The sequence below is a fragment of the Lynx canadensis genome, chromosome C1 (assembly GCF_007474595.2).
Source record: "Lynx canadensis isolate LIC74 chromosome C1, mLynCan4.pri.v2, whole genome shotgun sequence".
In the NCBI taxonomy this organism is placed as follows: Eukaryota; Metazoa; Chordata; class Mammalia; order Carnivora; family Felidae; genus Lynx; species Lynx canadensis.
In genome coordinates, this window is record NC_044310.1 from 200,365,108 (window position 1) to 200,387,807 (window position 22,700).

The 22,700-nt window shown below is 48.1% G+C and overlaps 1 protein-coding gene across 1 annotated transcript in view; it reads right to left on the reverse strand.

The window, feature by feature from the left end:
* MARCHF4 (membrane associated ring-CH-type finger 4) overlaps nt 1-22,700 on the reverse strand; it is a 108,957-nt gene that overhangs the window by 23,526 nt on the left and 62,731 nt on the right. Inside the window, exon 2 of the mRNA XM_030327980.1 lies at nt 2,352-2,507. Coding sequence (XP_030183840.1) covers nt 2,352-2,507 — 156 coding nt within the window. The remainder of the gene's footprint in view (nt 1-2,351; nt 2,508-22,700) is intronic.

Consider the following 22,700-nt stretch of genomic DNA (forward strand, 5'->3'; position numbering starts at 1 on the left):
CCCTGCTTATGCTCTGTCTCTCTCTCTCTCTAAATAAATAAATAAACTTTAAAAAAAATGCTTAAAATTTTAAAAATATATAACTGCAGTTCAGTTGTAGCAGAGAGGGCCTGGGTACCACCCTAAAAATCCTTTCTCAGTGCTGCTTCTGCCACAAACAGAATCTTGCAGAGTATCTCTGGGATAATGTGCCGTCACAACCACTGTCTCTCACAACTTTGTATGGGGCATGGACCGTGAGGTGCGTACCCCGAGACCTGGGAGAAATCTCCCCACTCTGACCGCAGAGGTATCCTGCCTGCTCCGTCCTGTCCTGCAGGTGGCTCAGCTGGGCTGTGGGAGCAGAAGTCAGCCCCACTGTGGCTGTCTCACTCCTGGCTGGGTCCGAGAAGCCCAGGGACACAAGCGGGACAATCTGGGCCACAGCCACACAACACCGCCGCTAGGCCAAACTACTTCCTCTTTCTGGTGCAATCTGGAAAAGTGCAGTGGCATTTACTGAGCACACACCATGTATTTCCAGGAGCAACAGAATCAAAGGGAGTCAGTCCCCAGTGTTCAGAAACTCACAGTTAAAGACATATTAGTAACTTAAATTAATACATCAGTATCGTCAATGCTGCCATTTGCTCACCATACTTAAAAAGATTAGAATAACCTTTTCTTTCTTTCTTTCTTTTTTCCTCCCAGGAAAAAATTATCCCTGAATGGTTTTTCATTCTATGAGTCAAGCTCCAATGCCTGTTTATGAGCCAAGGGGACACTTCGGGGTAGTCCCGTGGATCTGGACCCTGACCCTCTTCTAAGGCTTGAGTGAGCTGAGAAGGAAGAAGAGAGTTAATACACCCCAGAGGGCATGGAATCAGCAGTCTCATGACACTGCTATTTTAAGACACTTCAAGATTTGAAATGAATGATTAAAGATGGAACCAGCACAGCGAGAGGCATCTCTTACTCTGACCCCTCCATATACCATCAGGATGGCTGAGGTGCCTGGGAGTCTTAGGGCCTCCTTCCAGAAACGATGCCCCCTGCTGGCCCACATGCATGCAGTAGCTCACACGCACGCACGCACACGCACGCACGCATGCACGCATGCGCTCTCATTCCTGACAGTGCCTCATGTACGACTACGTTGTGTTTAAAATAAAACGCGCCAGACACTGCAGCTCCAGGTTTCTGGCTCACCCTCCCTGCAAAGACCCCCCCCCCACCGTCACTCCGAACCACCGCCCTCCTGGCCTCGCAGAATCGACTCTGCCCCCTCCCCCTGACAAAGGAGAAAGGAAACAGCTAGATCGGGCCCCTGAAGCTCCCTTCCTCACTGGCATGCTGGCTGATTGACTGTGTGGCAGCTTCATTGGCTGACCATGCACATGTAGAGGTATTTCCAGAAGCAAAGTGCTCTCTGTACGTGTGGGTGCGCCTCGCAGGGACCGCTGTTGGGTTTGGAGGATTTTCGAGGCAGGGCAGGGCCCGCCAGCAGCTCCGGACAGGGCAGGAGGATGGGAGACAACAGGGTGAGGGTGCGGCCCTGTCCGAATCCCTGCGGCGGGCCCCACCCGGCCTGGCCCTCTCTGCCCCTCAGGGTCGCCCCTTCCCAGTCCTCCCTTTTCCTTTTTCCTTCCATTCTGTTTCTCGCCACCTCCCTCTCCTGTCTCTTCTCCATTTCCCCCTGTCCCTTGTCACTAGGAGTGTGGTGGTCTGTGGACCAGCGGCATCAGCATCACCCCTGGGTTGTTAGACATGCAGAATCTCAGGCTCCGCCCCAGACTCCTGCGTCACAGTCTGCTTTTTTTTTTTTAATTTTTTTTTAATATATGAAATTTATTGTCAACAGTCTGCTTTTTAAACAAGACTCTGGGTGAACTGAGTGCACATTAAAGTCTGGGCAGTGGCCCTGAGTCTCCTCCCTCCTCATTTCTTCTTTCCCCGCCCTTAGCTTTCCCTCAGTCTTCCTCCTCACACCCCTCACCCTCTGTCCTTTTTCCATTCTGCTATCACCTGACCTCTGGTCTGTCCCTCTTTCCTTTCTTTTCCTCCCTGCCTCCCCCCGTCATTCTTTCTTTCCTTTCCCCATCCATCCAGCCAGCCAGCCATCTCTCCCTCCTTCCCTCCCTCCCTTGGCTCACTGATCCTATCACTTCACGCCCACACTTCTTTCTTTCTAAATCTTTCCTTTCCCTTTGCCCCATCCCTTTCCCTTCTTACTGAGGCCGAGGAGAAAACACGAGTTCTCTCATCCCCTCTGCCCACAGGCCACTGCCGTCTTGCCCACGCGGCCCGTCTCGTTCCTTTTCTCCAGACTGGCCCGGACTCTAAGGGGAGACCATCCTCGCTCCCGGTCATACCTGCAGAGGATTCTTTGTGCTTATGGCGATGACATGATACTTGTAGTAGCACAGCTCACAGCTCCAGCAGCCCCGCTCGCTGATCCACTTGATGAGACAGGGCTGGTGCGTGCACTTGACCGAGCCATCACAGCGGCATGGGCTCAGCAGCTCCCCCTGCAGGGAGAGAGGCAGAGGGCGGTGAGGTCCCCGCCCGGCGTGTGGAGCGACGGTTGGGGCCACCCAGGGATGGCAGACCACACCACTGAAGCCAGGTCACGGGCTTTGTCGGGAAGCACCAGAGGTGCATGGGGGACAGGGGAGCCAGGCAGCCTCAGTGAATTCGACTAACAGTTCAGAGCCTCAGCACCCATTGGGTGCCGCCCAAGGCCTAGGGTGCCTGTAAAAATGAGCGGGTCGGTGTCTATGGAAGCCCCTTGCTGTCCAAAGAGGGTGCCAGCCTGGCGGACTTCTCTGTGAAGGGGGTCTCAAGCTCTAATGCCCTCAGAGCCAGGCACACCATGCAAGTGACACAGGCAGCCAGCTGGTAGGGACACGGGCCAATCTAAGGTCCAGACCCCAAGTTAAAGAAAGGGAAAGCCACTGTCAGCGCCAGCCCATTCTGCACGTGGGAATCTAGGGAGCGATTTTTATGTAAAGTCTCCCAATAGTGAGATGTCCACAACAAAGGCAAGTCTTCTAGACATATCGTGAGCGTCATTTTGCCCGAGTTTGGAGCTCTGGTCTGAAGCCTTTGCACTCCCCCGCAGACCAGCACGTGGAGACTCAGGTCCCTCTGTGAAGCCTCCCTCCCCGGGTCCCTGAGTGACTAAACCTTGGCAGGTGGGGGCAGGCCTGAATCCCAAGGACCTAAGAGGTGTGTATCCATCCCTCCAGGCATGTCCTTTGGGCCTGGCTGGGAGTGGCCACGAAGCCTAGTCTAGGGTAGGCCTGGAAGCAGGGAGGCAGAGGACCTGGCCCAGCGAGATGGTGGCAGGATCTGAAGACCCTTGTGAGTAGACTGCAGAGATGGGCTTAGCCTCCAGAACACCCTGTGACGACATGTCAGTGACCGTGACTGAAGCTGGCGTGTATCTGCTTCCTGCCAGGCCCGACGTGGTGGCCCCAAAGTGCCTCTGTGAGCCTCCCTGACTCTTTTTCCCTCTCTCTCCCCTCCCCGTTCCCTCCTTCCCCTTCTGGCTTGTCTTTCTCCCTCCCAGCTCAGAGTCCATGGTTTCTACTTGCTAAATCCCACCACCCCCAAGTCCCTCATTTACTTTCGTAAGGACTTGACAGTTGGGCCACCCCCTATCCCCAGCCTGTGCCTTCTTCTGACCTACCCCAGGTTCTCTTTCTCCTTACTCCCTATGCCTTCCCTTCCCATTCCAACTCGTTTATTGTGGACCCAGCCCCTCCACCTCACTCCTATCAAAGGACCCAGAAGATGTCCCTGTGCCCCACACTGGTGTGTTTGTGATTTGGCCACATAAGCCACGTCCCTGCTAACTTGGAGATACCACCATTCAGGAAACCACATCGTGTTCCCCATTTTGACTAAGCAAGCACAGGAGCACCTGACCTGTAAGACACACATTTAACCCATGGTCTTTGCTGTTGACTGTAGAACCAGCTGTTCCCTCCAAAGATGCACAGAATCATCTTTCCCTTCCAATTCAACCCCTATCACTCAAAGACCACACCTTGGCCTGGATGAGGTCTACAATGTTCTTTTGTACCTGGTCTACCTGTCACACTGCTTCTCTATCTTCATGATAGTTCCAATACCACCTCCTACAGGGAGTCACCCCTGACTTTTCCAGGTTGAGCTCAGTTCTTTGATCTCTGAGTGCCTTGTGCGAGCACCTTGGGCAGATCCCTGTTAGAGCACTGAGTACCTCCTTATAAGGATCTGTGAGTATGCCTGTCTACTTGTCAGAGAAGCCCTGGAAGGCCGGGATGAGGGGTTGTTCACTCCTTTCCCCCAATGCCTAGCCCTCCTCCCCAAAGGCCCTCAACAACATTCGTGTTTGAGTAAATGAAAAAGTTAATCAAGTGTCTGTTCAGGTTCCCTGCACTGTCCCGAGGAACAGGGATGAGACTGCCCAGTCCAGGAGAATAGGGACCATGTCCACTTGTGGACCTCTGGACCCCAGCACCTTGCCCAGTGCCCAGCACTCATTGTATGTATGCGCCATGAATGAACTTGGTGGTAGAAATTCTCAAAGTTCCTGGTCCCCATACAACCCTTCCTGGTTCCCCACGCTGCTCCTCCAGTGTTGACGGGCCCCCTTCACTGTGGCTCCCGCCCTTCCCATCCCCTCTGTTGCAGCACTTCCCCCATTTGTCTCTAGGTTACTACACCGTGATCCCTTACAGGGACATATCTTTTCCATCTTTGCATGCTTTCACCTAATTATGTGCCTGAACAGACTCTCCATCCAATATTGGTGGCAAAATGCTTCATATCTGTTTATGAACAAGTTTTGCTCCCCCTCGTGGCCCAGCTCTGGCTTACTGAGTTGTTGAGAGACGCTCGGACGTGGCCATCTCTGCTCCAGGTGGCAGCTGTGGTGCCTGGGAGAGTAGAAGGGAGGCAGGAGACGGCCACACTGCTGGACGCCCACCACACCCTTCCAGGTCCAAGGGCCCTTGGTAGTGAGTCGTTGCTGTGTGGCTCTCAGAAAGAAGCAGGAGGGAGAGAGTGGGGGGAGGTGTTGGGGGAGGGGCAAAAGCCCTCATCATTCATGGCAGCATTTCCCAGGCTCATTAATTCTAACAGGATGAGCTGGGTTTGATTAATCGGGTTGTTAAGCAGCCACGTCAAATTGCCAGTGGAGTAAGAGACATGACTTCCGGTCCCTGGCAACGTTGCCAAGTGGCAGAGAAGTCTACACTCCTTGCTTCCAAGCAGCAGCCAGGAGACAGGGCAGGAAGAGTTGCTGGCCAGGCACAACTGGTCACAAGACCTGGACTCTCCATCGAGGCTGTAGATGTGCAACCACCAGGGCTCGCAGGAGTCTCTGCGCCTCAATATACTTATCTGGGGAAAGGGAGAGCATGACCTGGCCTGGCTGGCCCCAGCGTCTGGTTAATAGGCCAAAGGTGTGCTGTTTGCCCGGGGGCTCCTGGTTCCCCACGCTTTCCCTGGGAACCAGACACTCCCGAAAGGCAGACTACGAACTTGCTTCAGGTGCTACAAAGATTAGAAAGTAAGGACACCAAAACTGTTAGAAAGGTTTAACTTGACAAAGCAAGCAATCTAGGATTTTAGCAAAAATAATTGATGATGATGATAAATAATAATAACAAATAATAATAAATCTGGAAAGATGTTATTTTAACCTTAGCATTTACATAAGTTTTGTATGTGATGATTTAGTATATTTTTATGTACATTTGGGAGAAGGGCCATAATCTTTGTCATGTTTAAGGCTTCTAAGAGGCCGCTTTACCACCTTTGACTGGTCAGGCCTATGCTTCTTCAAGAGCAGAAGAGATGGAAATGAGCCGGTAGCCAGACGAAGTCAGGTTAGCCTTAAGATGATCTGTGCAGTAAACTCTGTTAAAAGCTGAAGTGTTGGAGCAGGAAGTGGTAAATGCCTCTGAGTGTAAGAACGACCCCTATTGAAGAGAAAGGTTAAATGACCAGCTCAGAGTCACTCAGCCAGCTGGTGGCATGGCCAGAATCTAATGCCAGGTCTTTGTGACACCAGCCTCCAAGCTTCTCAGCACCCCGCTCTGTTCATCCCTCCTGTGGACTCTGTCCCCACTGTCCCTCCCACACCTGTGCCCACGGTCTCTTCTCTGTCTCTCCTCCAGCCTCCTTGCCCAGCTGGTACCCCTCTGTCAAGTCTCTCCAGACTGCTAGCTACAGACCTGTCTCCTCTCCCCATGCTGCCACCCACAGTTGAGTGGTTCTTCTCTGTGTCTTCCAGGATTGGAGCTGTTCCTGTGTGCCCCATAGAACTCAGCACATTACAGGTGCACAGTAAGGGGCATTTGCTGAATGGATGGGCACCAGGTGTAGAAGAGGATGAGCCCCTCTGGTCCAGCTCCTGAGACACCAGCCCTCGGGCTGGGGGGATTATTATGATCTTGTCTGCAGAGCTCAGCAAACTCCACGGATCAAAGGGGCTCATTAAATGCAAAGGGCCCTAAACACTCCTTGATGTTCTACTTGAAGCTTTGGGGCCCAGGGAATGACTAAGGCAAGACAAATCAGGTCTTCTCGAAAACCCTGGCCCCAAGGGACATGGTGTCGGGGAGGCATGAAGAGCATGTTTTTCAGAGATTGGCTCCTTAGGTTTTGAATGCCTCTTCACACTTACCAGCTGTGCAAACTTGGGCAGGCTGCTCAACCTCTCTGAGGCTTCTTTATCTTTCTGTTGCAAGCAACTCTTACCTCCTCCAAGGGTGGCATGATGTCATGCCCACAAAGTGCTAGATACAGTGCCTGGCACAAGTCCTCTTGTGCAAGTATTGCAATTCTAACTTGGGTTTCCATGAGGACTTTAATTACTAGTTTTTTTCTACTATAGCTCTATTCTGTTCTCCTACTAGCAAATAAGGAAGGAGCCATGCCTTAGGTAAAGGGTCCGTCGAGCCCCTGTGGGAGGGTGAGATTAAAGAACTATCTAAGACCGTCTGCCCTTGTGAGATGGATGAGGGATCAGAATATAGATCCTGCCGAATTCCGGTCCAGGACTGTCCTCTGTGTCACCATGGGGATGCTGAGAGCATTTGGGGGGCTCTCCTTCCCTGGGGATGTTGCACAGAAGAGCACGACCCTCCTGGATGGGTTAAGTGGGGTCATGCTAGAGGCAAGAGACAGGACGGGTTGATCTGCAGCCTTTGGCTGTGGCTGAGCTGGTGGGCGGGGAGGAGAACTGGGTGGATTCTCCTCACTGCCAATGACAAGGCAAGCTGCAGGTGTGAGACTCCAGTCGTTTCTCCATTCACAGATTTCTTTCTGTTTATTTTCAGCTTTCTTCCATTCTTTCTCCCCTCCATCGGAAAGGACTTGCTTCTGGAGTCCTTAGGTTACCTGGTTGCCATGACAGTGGCAGGTAAGCCAAGACTTCCCATTCCACCCACACAGGCACCAGGCATCCCTGCCACAGAAAGACACAAATGCAGTCTAGTGACGCCAAGACAGCCCCAGCCCTGCTGCAATGTGCAGCTCCAGAAGATCAGAAAAAAGGAGACAACAGGAGCCCTAGCCTTGGGGTGCAGTTGAGGTACACCATCCACTACCGACACTAATGTGGTGGTTAAGAGCTCGGACTCTAATCCTAGGAAGTCTCAGGTATATCCAGGCTCTTACAATCTGTGTGACCCTGGGAAAGTTGCTTAACCTCTCTGGGCCTCATTCAGTCATTCCTGTATTCATCAAGCGTTCATCTAGTATGTTCCAGGTTCTGTTCTAGGTGACAAGGATACAATGGCAAGTAGAACTAACCAAATTCTCTAGTAGACAGAGAAAGACAATAAAAAATATAAACAAATAAACTCTAAGTACCTAAGATGCTGTCATGTGCTATGGAGAAAAATGAGCAGGGAAAAGGAAAATAGAAGAGTAGGGAGTAGGAAGGTTGGTATTCTAAATAGGGTGGCTGACAGGCTTCACCAAACAGGGACATTTGAGTGAAGACTTGGGGAAGGTCAAGAGGCACACCATGCAGATACCTGGGAGCTGAACATTTCAGGCAGCGGGAACATCATGTGCAAAGGCCCTGAGGCAGAAGCATGCCTGGCATGTTTTGGGGACACCAAAGAGACTGGTGTGTCTGGGGTAGAGTGAATGAGGGGAAGGGGAGTAGGAGTTGAGGTCAGAGATATAAGGGGGAGGAAGAATGAGAGACAAATCAGGAGACAGCCACTTTAAAAACTTGGCACTCACTATGAATGAGAAAAGAGAGTTTTGAGGAGAGGAGAGTGATATGATCTGACCATGTTTGACAGGATCACTCTGGCTGCTGTACTGAAAAAAGACCGGACAGAAGTAAGGGCCAAGTAGAAAGACAAGGCTGTTGCAGTAATCCAGGCAGGTGATGATGCTGTTTTGGACCCGTATGGAAGCAGTGGGAGTTCTGAGAAGCAGTCAGCTTCTAGATCTGTTTTGAAGACACTGATAATAAGATTTGCTGATGGCCTGGATGGGTGGATGAAAGGAGAGAAATCGAGGATGATGCTGATTCTGACCTGAGCCATGAGACGGATGGGGAGTTGCTTTCATTTGAGATGGGAAAGACTCAGGGAAGGACAGGTTTTGGAGGGCAGATTGGGAGCTCAGTTTTGGACGTGTCAATGTTGAGATGCCTATTACACAGGCACCAAACAGAGACCCTTCCCAGCCAGACCGGCCAGCTTCTCGTTTCCCGTCTCAGTGTTGCCAAGGCCAGACCTTGGTTCCCGGAGACTAACAGTGTGTCAACCCTGGCACAAAGAAATAAGGAGTTGTTGCAAGGTAATTTGATTTTAAAAAAGAAAACTCTATTACCAAGTAGGAAAAAAAAAAAGATTTAAGGCCTTAATGAGCTATAGTTATCCACACTAAATCCAATTAGCCACATAATTATTTCCAGTTCTGCTCTCATACCAAGCAGCTTAATTTCACAAACACACACACAAAACACACGCGTAGAATCTCCCTCCCTCTTCATGGAAAAATCTCCAGCCTCGCTTCTCATCAGTTCAGAAAAAAAGAATACAGAAAGACACAAGGAACACCAACACACAGACCCAAACCCAACCCTCCAAACCATGGGCTTTCATTTTCATGATAATTATTTTATTCCTGCAATGCTTTTCCCCTTATAATTTAACCGGTATAAGACAAATGTACCTATTTCCTCCAACTGCCTCTAAATTTACTCAACTGGTACTAGAAAGAAGAACTTAACCTCACAATAATTGAATTTAAATAACATCTAATTCCATACAGTCAAACACAGCCTGCATAATAAATAAACGAAGCTATATGAGGGGCTGGAGGAAAGAAAGAAGGTCATGTCTTATGCGTATATTCATAATCATATCTGTATTTCTAATGACCTAGATGGGCAATATCCTGTCCGTTTGTCTTTCTGTGTAACTCATCATGGTCCTTGCCATCGTTACCAAAGAGCTCAAATTAAAGGCTGTTCTGCCCTCAGTCCTTTGCCTGACTCAATAGAAAAATGTAATTTCGACAAACCTCCGCTGGCCAGAATCGGGCGATGTGCGGACGGCAGAGGGCTGGGCTTGTTTCCAGGGCTCCAGGCCGCCAGGGTGAAAGTGCAGAAATTCCAGGTCACAACGTCCTCTTTCTTTCCCTCAAAGGTGGCCAAAGCAGGGGCACAAGTCAATGGCATGTTAATAAGGGGCGAATACTGAACTGCCCCCTGGGGTCGGCCCTCCACACTCCCTGTACATTGGCAGAGGGATGCCCGGTTCCAGTTGTGCAAAACCTTTGTATTCTTTGAAGGGGTGGTGGTGCAATTCTGCAAAAATTCATTTTCAGCCACTGTAATGAGCACATCACTCGGTGTGTAGAGGGGATACAGCAGATGTTACAAGTGTAAATGAACGATGATGATGTGCCACCCTTGATGAACGTTTCAAACAACACAACCCTAGGCACTCAGAACCTTCTCTGTGGCTGACTCCTACAAAGCAGGACAGCTGGGTCTCTCCTGGGTGCCCACACCAGCACTGCCAACCTCTGGGTGGTGAGCTTGGCTTTACGCCATCTAGGCCTTGAGTCCTTGGTTCTCAGAATTCAGCATACGTAAGAACCACTTGGAAGCTTGTTACGAGGCTACCCAGGCTTTGCTCCAGAGATTCTGATTCCATGTGGACCCACTCTTCCTCTCTTTGAAGCGAGGTTGGCTGAGACTCATTTTGCAAAGCCCTGGACCAGATACTTTTCAGCAAACCTTCTGTCTCCTACATCACTCTAAGACTCTTATGCATGCAAAGATAAAAACAAATACCAATAGCTAACACATATTGAATGCTTACTATGTACTGAGCCCTGTGTGCCAGCTTTGACTGCTGAGTTCAAATCCTGGTTCTTCCACTCAGTGGTGAAGGGCACGGAGCAGGTTACTTACCCATACTGAGCCGCAGGCCCATCATGCCCATCTGTACGGCTTTAGAAACGCTGCCACTGCTATGGCTGACTCTCTTACTAGCTCACACTCACTGAGCATGCGCTGGGGGCAGCTGTTGTTCTAAGCACTTGCCACGCGTGAGCCGGTATAGCATGGCTACTAGGGCCGGTGGATGCAGACTGGCTGGTTTGAATCCTTGCTCTGTCATTTATTACCTGTGTGACTGTGGTAAGTCTGCTCAGAGGTAAAGTGGGACCAAAGATGCTTCCCCTGCCTCCCCAGGGTCTCCCGGAGATTCAACGAAATAATACACAACGACAAGTACTTAGAACCCAGCTGGCACATAGTGGGTGCTCGTTGTAGATCATTCCTCATTGTCTCTCATGTACCCATCAGGTCTTACGGAGTGTCTCCACATCCTAACGAAAGGAGGCAGGCAGGCGGTATGCTCTCTCGCACTGCGGCCAAGGGGTCTCTGCCGTTGGCTACCTCACCAAGGACTTCACTTGACCACCTTGTAGACGAAGCTCCTCGGTCTGAAACCAGTGACCACTTAAGCTGCCTGGGAGCCTGGATAATGAGTGTCAGGTAATAACAGTGTGTGGAAGGCCAGGGGCCTCCAGGTGCTGCTAACTACCTTGGTATTTCGGGGGAGGGAAGAACAAACCAGATACCCCAGCTCCCGTTCACCTGCTGGCCTCGGCCTCTCCTGGGAGCCCTCCCCGCGCTTTCTCCCTCACATGCTTGTGCTCCTTCCTTCCATGATGGGGTAAACGACAAGGCATTAAGCTGTGAGTGTTTGCAGCCATCACTCCACTCTCCCCTTGCCCTTTCAGGCAAGGCTGTGAAAATGTGTCCCCAGGGCCGACCGACGACTTGGTGATGCCCTTATGAGGGGCAGTGAAAGCAGAGCAGAGAGGCTAATCTGTGTCACAAGGAGTTTAGCGAGAGAAGAGAAGTACGAGAGGGAAAAGAGATTTTTGCCCTATAATATGCCCTGCCTGCTTTACAAAGAGTAAACACCGACGTGCTTTTCAGTTCTTTCTCGGCATGGGACTTCCATTTCTTCTTCGTGACAAGCTTCGTTCAGATTATCCTCCGTTCAGAGGGCAAAGCCTGAAGCCCAGAGAGGGCGGGGGACTTCCCCAGGGTGGTATGGAGGGGTGCTCTCCCACCGTGGGCTCAGGGCTTCCTCCCCTGCCGGACTGACGCCTCTCACAGGGCCATTCCCATTCCAGACTCTGCCGCAAGCTCAGCCCAGTTCTTTTCACACCTCTCAAGGAAGCATACTATTCCTGAAGTCTTGGCTGTGCTTCCCTGTCAGGAATAAGCTCGCTAAGTAGAATTGGAATTACTATGGCGTGTGAATAGACTCCGGTCTGTTGACTCCAAGCTTCTGTTAAGCTGCTCCGAGCAGCTTCTGTCATGTTGGCAATTTTACTTTTTGTTTGAGAGAATTCTATATTCCTTACTTCTGGGGCTGGGAAGGAGGTGGTCTTCAAAGGCCCTTCTCTTTATCCCCCAAGCCTCTGGTCAGAGGGCCTGCCCCCAACCCTGAAGTATGGAGTGGTCCTGTATAGAGATTATTCCGGGAAAGGGGGTCCCAGAGGTTCCCATGTTCACCAGTGCCCTCTAGTTTTCCCTTTTGGATGCATATACGAGAAATACCATAGAACAAGTCCAAAGTTCATAGAATAGCCCAGGCTTCTGTACTCAAGGAAGAGGGTGTGGGTATTTATGGACTGGCAGTGTTTCCCTCCAAAAGACTGAGACTATAGCCCACAGTCTCCTTCTTTAAGGAGCCATTCAGGGGCCTTGGTTGAGCATTGGCTCTGGGCCCTCGTGCAGAGACCACAAGATGGTGCCTGCCCAGGACACACACACACACACTGGGACGTGTTTTCTCAAACCCATCTTGATTCTCAGCTTTTGCCATGGTTTTTAGGCCTGTGCTTCATTTAATCAGTGGCTGGTAAGCATAATATCACTTCCTTTTATTTGCCTTTAGCCTTTTTCAGATGGTGAGGTGGTCAGGCAGACAATCAAGACTTTTCTGGGACTTTAGTCATTTTCTGGGATTTGGTGAGCCTCATCCACACTGCTCCTCCCCTTAGATGTCGTGATTGTGTAAAACCACATTCGTCTCCCCCCTAGCAGCCATCCATCAGCAAAAAGTTTTAGCTTTAGATCCCGGTCTCATGTCATGCATCGTTTCAGCCACTTTCTTCTGGTTCTTCACCAATTGCTTGGGTTTTTAAGGTAAGTTTTCCTACTACATCTCAGACAGCCAAGGATCCTCATGTCCAAAGGCTGGGACAGACAAAATCACATAAAAACATGGAGAGATTTATTATATATCAAAATTTTCCTTATAACTATGCCCCCCCACAGACACATAATTTCCCCCAAACCAGAAACATAATATTCAGTCTATTTTTAACTTGTATCTTTCCATCACACTATGTCATGAAAAGCTTCTCATGGTGAGGGCGCCTGATGGTTCAATCAGTTAAGCATCCAACTGTTGATCTCAGCTCAGGTCTTGATCTCAGGGTTGTGAGTTCGAGCCCTGTGTTGGGCTCCACGCTCAGGTTGGAGCCTACTTAAAAAAAAAAAAAAAAAAAGGAAATTTTCTCACGGTGACCCATGATTTCACGGTTCATATCCATGATTATTTCCTTAAAAGACAGTCCTGGAATGGAATTCCTAATTCAAAGGGCATTAGCATTTGTAAGGCTGTTGGTGCACATTACCAAATTGTCATCTTCTGCAAGATGACCCGTTTTCCATCCCTATCATTACCGTGTGTCATCACCTCCTGTTATTGCCTCATATTCCAAGATCTGTCCTTTCTCCACATTCTCATGGGCATCTGTCAGTAATACCACAGCTGTGACCCTGAGAAAAAGGCTCAGAAAACCCAGGCGGTCTATTCTTTTCTACCTTTGTTTCCACTGTGGGGGACGAGCAGGAGGTGACCACAGGATTGGGGCAGAATTAAGTCCAGAATTTTCAGCAAGATAACTGAGGCAATCTTGGGGGAGAGTCTCAGCCATAAAGGAGAAACAGGGAGTACGTAGCCCACTGGAAGCTGCAGAGTCTTACCCTGGGTGCTGGGGGCAAGGGGGGGATTTTTTTCTCCAAGGACCTGATATATGATGACAGGAATGACTCAGTGTTTTTATCAAGAGCCAGGACAGCTCAGTCTCTGGGATGGGTGACCTACAAAGCTAAGACACCTGGGGCTAACGGGTTCCACATTTAAGACCCCCTCACCGGATAACTGCCCTCTAAGACAGCTAGGTATGAATACGTACACTCAACTGCATGCAGCAATACTCATATGTGACTGGGCGACTTTGCTGTTAAAGGTATCATCTAGCCTTATTGTCCCTGCTACAATTTCAGTCTTTTCCTATATTTTCATGATGAATGGACAATGCTTTAAGATCAAACAACTTCTAGCCCTGCTGTTTGCTAGCCGTGTCAGTAGTTTTAGCTGCTAACTATGCCCCTGCATATGCACCCCAAAATTAATGGCATAAAATTACGACCACTTATTATTTTTCACAAGTCTACGAGTTGGCTGAGTCGTACTGCTCTGGTTTGGCTGGGCTTGGCTGGGCTTGGCCGGGCTCGTTCATGCATATGTGAGTTGGCTAGAGGCTGCTGATCAGGGATGAGCCCCCCTCTGCTCACATGTCTCTTATCATCCAATAGGAGTGCCTGGGCTTGTTCACATAATGCCGGAAGAGTTCCTGCCAGTAAGAGAGGGTAGGCCCAGATGTGCAAGCTCTTTTCAAGCCTTTGCTTATATCAAGTTGCTAATGTCCCATTGAACCAAGTCATGTGGCCTACTCCAGAACTCAATGTGAGGAGCATTACCAAAAGGAAGGACTATAGGGAAGCATAAAGATCTAAGGCCATTAGTACAATCAATCTATCACATTAGCTCTATGACCTTGGACAATTTCCTTAACTTCTCTGAGTCTTGCTTCCATCATCTGTAAAAATGCAGAGCTTCGTAGGATTCCTTGCTATAATATATGTACAATGTCTGTAAACGCAGTAAACACTCCATATGTGTTAATTTCCTTCTCTTCTCCTTTTCTGTCATTTGGACTTTTCTCTTTTTTCCCTTAAATGCATTATTTCTATGCATTACCTTCTTCATTTAAAGCTTCCACATAATAACACTAAACATTATGCCTATGGCTTCTGTTGAATCCCCAACTCCTAGCCTGTGGCTAACACAGTGGGTAGGCCCTCAATTCATTCCAATGAGCTGGATTTGGATAGTAAGGGGAATCTGGGGTTTCTCCTCCCTGTGTTCCGCGACTGCCCAGTTGAGAGATGACATCTGGCTTTCTGATTCAGCCCCATATCAAGAATGAAAAAGAAGGGTTACACATTTGCATTAACCTGATGACTCAGATAGAGGCAACAGATGGGGAACCTCCATTTCCTAATTTATAGGTGCCTTGGGGGTAGGATAAGTATCCTGGCCTCTCCTTAGCTAATCAGGCTCCAGAAGAGACATTAATTGGCAGCCAGTCCCAACCTGCTGGGGAGAACCCAAGGCTGCAGCTCCCTTGCTGGGAATGGAATAGAATTTTAATTGGCTGTGAAAGCATCATGGGCAGGAGGTGCATGAAAGAGTTGATCCACTCCCCAAAGCAGGTGAAAGAAGCTCTAGGGGAAAGGCCTGAAGAGGTGCATGGCAGCAAAGACCAGCCACATTCAGGGCTCATCCCAGCGGCCACACCACTGGTCCAGTTCCAGGGCTGGACTCCAGCCAGGGCCAAGGACTCACACATTATGCTTGGTGTGTGTGGTCAGCACAGGAGCACTAAACCTGTAAACCTGCTCAGCTCTGTCAGCACCCCACCCTGGACTTTCATGACAGAAGCACTACATACTGTCACTTGCATGGCCAAGAAAGTCAGCATCCTCTGCCTCAGAGAATTCTCCAAATATAAGCTCCATACCCCAGTGTGTGTGTGTGTGTGTGTGCGCACGCGTGCACGTGGGTATATCCATTTGTCCATGTGTATAGTTGGAATTGGTGGCACAGCATTCCTGTACTGTTGTTTCACAACAATGTTAATTTTTTTTCACTTCAAGTAAATTAATGTGATTAAGGTTTGGGAAAGATGTGTCCTTGTGGCAACATGTGTATTTTCTGCCAACGCATTTCCTGGCACACGTAGAACATGGGATCATGTGTAGGTCAGTGGATTGTACCTACGAAAACGAGTGGAAATAAACATGTTCATGTAAGCATACAGTGATGCATGTTGTTGTGGTTTTCAGAGACTCCTGGGCAAGTTATTTAACCTCCTCGTGGCTTAGCTTCATTATCAATAAAATGAGGGCAATAGTAGTACTTATCTAATAAACTGTTGGAAAGAATAAGATGTAAAGAGCTTAAAATAATGGAGAGACTCAATGAATGTGTTTTCAGGATTATGTCTAGTGAAGGGGAGAGTCGGGGAGCTCACCGTGCTCTGTTGACCTAGTGGTATAATGAACCTGCAGGCAAAAAAGTAAAGCAGAGAACCAAAAAAATATACAAGCAAAATCAGCGCTTTCAGAAAGCCGTTTGTAAGATGAGAGCTTAATAAAAATTCAGAATTTTCAAGGAAACTACTTCATTAATCTTTAAAACTTAAGGCAATAAAACATCATTTATAACTACTGACAGTTTTTATTTTTATTGTGTATTTAGATTTTTATTATCAAGTTTTATTAAAGATTTATCAAAAATTCAGTTAAGATAGAAGATATGCATTGAAGGACACCATTAAAATGGAATTTTATGGGGCACCTGGGTGGCTCAGTAGGTTAGACATCCAATTCTTGATTTCAGCTCAAGGTCATAATTTCATAGTTCATGAGATCCGTGTTGGGCTCTGCACTGATAGTGTGGAATCTGCTTGAGATTTTCTCTTTCCCTCTCTCTTGGCCCCTCCTTTGCTCATGCTCTCCCTCTCTCAAAATAAATAAATAAACATTTTTTAAATGGAATTTTATAATTTGTAGAGATAGGAAGACAAGCTTCTAAAACCAAAGCCTAAACCAAAACCTCATTTCCGTTTCCACTCTCACTGCACTCCTCCCATTCATGCCTCTTGTCTCCTTAATGGGGAACAAGACACCTTTCTGGTTTAAGCTCAGAATATAGAAATGAAAATAGCCAGGATAAAAGAAATGACTGATAGCATCTTCTTTGAAATGGTGAGGACTTCCTCTCCCAAAAAAAGCAGATGGAAGTTCTTGACCTTTGGGACAAAGAACCCAAGGAAGGTCACGTCAATTCATGCCCTTGAAGACAGAATAGCCCTGTCATACTGGAAACAGCTCTTTCCCCTCCAAACCTGGTCCCTAGATCACAGCTGGGTATACAAGCTCCTGTGCCTACTTATTCCAATTGTACCATCAATGTTGGGGGAGGACAGCCATTTAAAGAAGTAATTGGTTGCACAAATCAAATCACCCCTTCCGAGGATGATCTTTTCTCACATTTCCTGCATCTGTAATAGATTAACAGCGGTCAGTGGAGGCAGACCTTGTTGTTTTTTCCACTGTTCAAGGGACTGAACAACATGGCTGGGCCACGTGATTAGGGGTGAGGCTGCAGGTGTCAAAGTTCGCCTCAGAGAGTACAGCTGCCCACAGGGGATGCATCCCTGATGGTGTAAGGGATGACTGAGCTCTGGGAGGAGATTAGATGAAAGCTTGGCTTTGAGTCCTGGCCACTCCTCTTGCCCCTTGGGTGTGTCTGTTTCTTTTTTCTTTTTCTAGGCCTCTCTCTTTTCTTTATTGAAATGGGGATGAGGGGTTAAACAATCCCTCCCAGTGTCTGATAGTTTCTGACTTTTTAAGATTCTATAATTTATACAAAGGCTCTATAGATGCAAAACATGAGATTCCAGGAGTTGCTTGAAGGTGAACTAGGCTGAAGGCATAGCAGCAGGAGCTCTTTGTGACTGAGGTGAGCACACTGCATGGGCAGAGGAGAAGGTCATTTGGAGTGGCACCATCAACCACTGGAAGCCCCCTCCCTGCCCATCCCAGAGCCCTGGAGCAGGGGATCCAGAGAGAGTGACCTAGGGTTGTGCATCCATGGTACAGCAGAGGGAGAAGCATGTAGCTGTGGGAGTCCTCAAGGTCCTAGAGACAGCTGTTCCCTATTGCTTGCCCCAAATTATTTTTATTATTTATTTTGAGAGAAAGAGAACATGAGCAGGGGAGGGGCAGAGAGAGAGGGAGAGAGAGAATCCCAAGCAGACTCCACACCATCAGTGCAGAGTCCTACTTGGGGCTCAAACTCCTGAACTGTGAGATCATGACCAGAGCCAAAACCAAGAATCGGGTGCTCAACTGACAGGTGCCTCACCCCAAATTATTTTTTTTTAATTTTTTTTTCAACGTTTATTTATTTTTGGGACAGAGAGAGACAGAGCACGAACAGGGGAGGGTCAGAGAGAGGGAGACACAGAATCTGAAACAGGCTCCAGGCTCTGAGCTGTCAGCACAGAGCCCAACGCAGGGCTCGAACTCACGGACCGCGAGATCGTGACCTGGCTGAAGTCGGATGCTTAACCGACTGCGCCACCCAGGCGCCCCCCAAATTATTTTTAAAGAGCATATGACTCACTTCCTCATGCCCCCATGTCACCTAACAAGCTTTTTATCTTTTGTTTGGCTGCTCAGCTATATGAGATCCTAGAACGAGCTCCTTGGACATAGGCACATAATCATTCTAGGTATTGAAAAGCAGTGTCTTCCACTATAAACATAAATCAGTTTTCTGGTCTCTATCTTGGTTTCTCACATGTTTTCTTGGCCCAATTAGGTCTTTTCAAAATATGACCAGATACTGACCAAATCTTTTACCCTGACCAGAATAAAAGGTCATTAAATCAAGGTTCCAGACTTCCCTCAGCACAACCTTGCGGGGAAGTTGGGGACAAAACTCCTCTTTAAGTTGTTGTTCATTCCCATCCATTCCTCCTGCTCCCTGCACCCCCATCCAGCAAAGGAGATGAATTACTCCTGACAAGTACATGATGTAAAGTCATACTATCTATTTATGTTTTTATTCTGTTGTTTGGTCTTTGCTCTTTAAATTCCCAGGGGCGCCTGGGTGGCTCGGTCGGTTAAGCATCCGACTTCGGCTCATGTCATGATCTCACGGTCCGTGGGTTCGAGCCCCGCGTCAGGCTCTGTGCTGACCGCTCAGAGCCTGGAGCCTGTTTCAGATTCTGTGTCTCCCTCTCTCTCTGCCCCTCCCCTGTTCATGCTCTGTCTCTCTCTGTCTCAAACATAAATAAACGTTAAAATTTAAATAAATAAATAAATAAATAAATAAATAAATAAATAAATAAATAAATTCCCATAAGTCAAGTCTGTCTTAAACCCTAGGACAGTGTGAAAAACATTCACAGACCCCATGGAAACCAATCAACTCAGCATGCAAGCATCCCTGTGTTATTCTTAATGATTCACCAGCTTCTCAGTGACAGGGAGCTCACTACCTTAAAGGCTACCCATTGTATTTTTAAATACTTCCAACCAGTGAATGCTTGCTGGAGAAACGATAAATACTCAATTGCAAGCTGCAGGAAGACAGGGCTTTGTGCAAGCCATGGTGAAGAGGCATTGCAAAAGATTGGACAATGATCATGATATATGGCATGTGCGTTTGGATTAGTGTGTGGAGAAGAAAAGGAGATAGGCGGGTATAAGTTCAAGGTTGTGTACTATGTGTGTGAACGTTCAGGTGGTCCTGGTACATGGCCTGAGTGCCCTTTCCCATCACCTCTGCAACAGTTTCCCCCATCCTGTGTCCTACTTCCCTCATCTGGAATAAATACTTATCTCTACTCACCCAGAGCATCACCTTTTTTGTCTGGGCTCTAATCCTCAGACAAAAATGCCAGAGGCAAGAAGAACGCAAGAGAGGCAGAGAAGAGGAGGGGAACGTGAGTCAAAAGAGCCAATGTGGGGTCCTTAGGAGTTGCCAAAAGACTCAACAAGAAAAGTAGTGGAATGGATGGGCAGGGCGCTCGTGGCCCTAGCGAAGCTGGCAGACATCCACATGTAAATACTCAGACGCTATGGCAAAGAGCTCCAGTTCCATGAATTTTTGGCTTCCCGCCTCTCATCCCAGAGTTATCGTAGGCCCATGAGGGAACTGAATAACCTGTGCCAGGGTCTGTTCTGGGTGGTTTGGTCATGTGGCCGGAATCAAGGGCTGGTCTTCACCAGCCATCTCCCCATACCCATTGTTGTGCTGTTACCTGAGCCCTTCAGAGTAATAACACAGCAGAAACCTAACGAATAAAGAGGCAAGAGACCACACACGCCCTATCCTAGCATGCCTTCTATCTAAACACTCCTTTTTGGTCAAGACATCCCAACACATCTACCTAACCACCCCACACCCACTTTCATCTAACATTTTTCATGATGGTTGTCATCATCATCATCATTAGGGTTGAGATTGCTTCAGTTTCACCATTGGTACTCCAAGGACATTTGATTCTGTGTTTACAAGTGCAAAGTTTTAATAGGAATTATATATGCATCAATACACTCTCCTTGAGAATGTATTTTGCAAAAAGAATCCCATCAAGTCAACTTAATTTTTGATCAACCTTTTTTAATATAGAGCAGCTAAACGGTTTCTATTTCTCATTTAATGTTATTGAAACTTTTCATTGGGGTAATTCATTTTATATGAAAAAAATGTGTGTTAACCACTTGATCAGTTGATCTGGTTTGGGTCCATGTTAAAATTCACTCATTATAGTTTCCATCATTGAAAGTTTTATTTTGTGGCCTTTAAAATCCTTCCAAATTTAATTTTTTCTGGATCAAAGTTTGCCAGTCTGAATTTTCTCAAGAAGCTGTGATCTTGTGCCAGATTTTAATAAATTATAAATTTCACTGAGGGCAGTTTTGGCCCCTGACAGTTTTCTTGTAGTGAGTGTTTCTAAACACCATCAAGATGCCCTCCCACGGAAGAGCAAGGGTGCTTTGTTAACTGCCAAGTACATGTGGGCGTCAAATAAATATGACCTCATTTAAGCCTACAACAGTGGTGAGAGGCAAGTATTATTATCCCCATTTTATAGATCAGTGAAGTCAAAAGAAGTGAGGTCATCTGCCCAATGTTATACAGCAGTTATGATGAAGCTGGGAATTGAAAACTAAGCTTTTGAGTCTTAAAAGTTTTCATTGTTTCTACTGTATCACACTAGCTTTGTCTTCATTTATAATTGTACTGTGTTCACTGGCTGCACATATTCTCATGGTATCTTCTGCCTTGCTCTTGCTCTTTCCTGTTCTCTATCTGTCACACACACACGCTTACACGCACCCCTTGTGCTTCTAACAAAGCACACCAGACTGCCGTTGTACTCTAGGCCTCACCCCCAGGAGCAGAAGAGAAAGACCTGGGAGGAGCTCCTGGTGACAGCACCTTAGGTGGGTCCTCACATGTTCACATCCATGCATGCCACCGAATTCAAGGTCCAGCTGGAAACCTGAATGAGGTGGCCAGGTGGTGCTGGTGGTGGTGGTGGTGGTGTGTGTGAGTGTGTGAGTGTATGTGTCAGTAAATGGGCCCCGCCCAGGGCAGGGGAGGAGGCTGCTGCACAGAAGCCCGGGCCCCGCAGCCCTGCCACTGACAGGGACACACAGAGTCTTGACCACCAGGCTGGGGGGTACATCAGCCTGTTGTTTTATTTAGTCAGGAAGAGCATGTCTTTTCAGTGGAGCACATCCAGACAGTTTCCTTTTTTACAACAAATTACAGGGGGATGGGAAGGAAAGGAAATGGAGGGAGGGAGGGAGGGAGGGAGGGAGAGGGGCTTCTATTTTTAAACCCTTGCCAGGCATTAGTTCTATGGAGGTTTCTGTGAGGAAAAGAGAAGGGAAGAAAAGATGGGAAGCAGCAAGGGATAGCCGACTGGAAGGGCAAGGTCTAGGATAGTGGTCTTCAAACATACTTCTTTTCTCAAACATACTTTTTTTTTTTTAAGTAGCCGGAAACTTTTCTTCCAATGTATCCTATGAGGAATGCCAATGTTTAAAATAAATGAAAGGAGCGTTGTTTTAATTGACGAGACAGTAGGAGATTCCAGATCCCCACCCACTTGGTCTTGCCCCTGAGAACACATGGCTCTTGCGATAGCTCTACTGAAAGCGGGTCTCAAGGAACGTGGTATACGAAGAGGATCACCTTTCCACGGGTTCACTCACTTGGCCACTCACGAAATTCTTGTTGATGCGTATTATGCGCCAAGTGCCATGCTAGGTGCTAGGGCATATTGCGGCAAATAAAACACACCTGGCCCCTGCTAATGGTCTAGCACAGGAGACAAACATTTGTGAAATAACCACACAAACGAATGTAAAACTGCTGCTTTGATAAGTGCTATGTAAAAGGACGTGGTGTCACCCAGCAGGAGGCTGCCCTGAGGGAGCCATGTGCAGGCTGAGGGCGAAGACAGGCACTAACTACATGACGAGGGGAGGAAAGGGCCTTCCAGAGAGAGAGGACAGCAAATTCTGAGGTCCTGTGGCAGGAGAGAGCATGGCAAGGGTTCCTATTATGCATTCCTACCTAGGAATCCATCCCAAAACTCAGCGGCTTAGAGCAACCACAATTTTTCCCCATCTCACAACTTTGTGGGTCAGAAATGTGGACAATGCTTGGCTGGGCACTTCTTCTGCTTCATGTGACATTGACTGAGGCCACTCAGCGATATTCAGTTGGCAAATGGGCTGGTCTGGAGGGCCCAAGATGGCTTCCCTCACATGTCTGGGACTTTGGTGAGGATGACTGGAAGCTAGACCCAGTTGAGACCGTTAGCCTACATGTGGTCACTCCAACATGGCAGTTTCAGAGTAGTTGGACTACGTACATGGAAATCTCGGGCTCCCAGAAAGAGTATTGCAAGAGGCAGGAAGTGAAAGCCCCTGGTTGCTTAAGGTCTAGACCAGACACCAAGCCCCATGTTACTTTTACTGTATTCTATTATCCAAAGCAGTTTCAAAGCCACTTCAAGAAGCGGGAACATGGACCCATCTCTCAATGAGAGACTGTAAAAGAGTTTGTGGCCATCTTTATTCCACCACAGCAAATATATGGGATTGAAAGAGAACCAGTGGAGCTAGTGTGTAGAGTGAAGAACAGTGTAGAAAGGGGGAAAGGGGAGGGGCCAGGCCTCACAGGCAGGGTTGAGGCACATATTTGTGTAGGTTG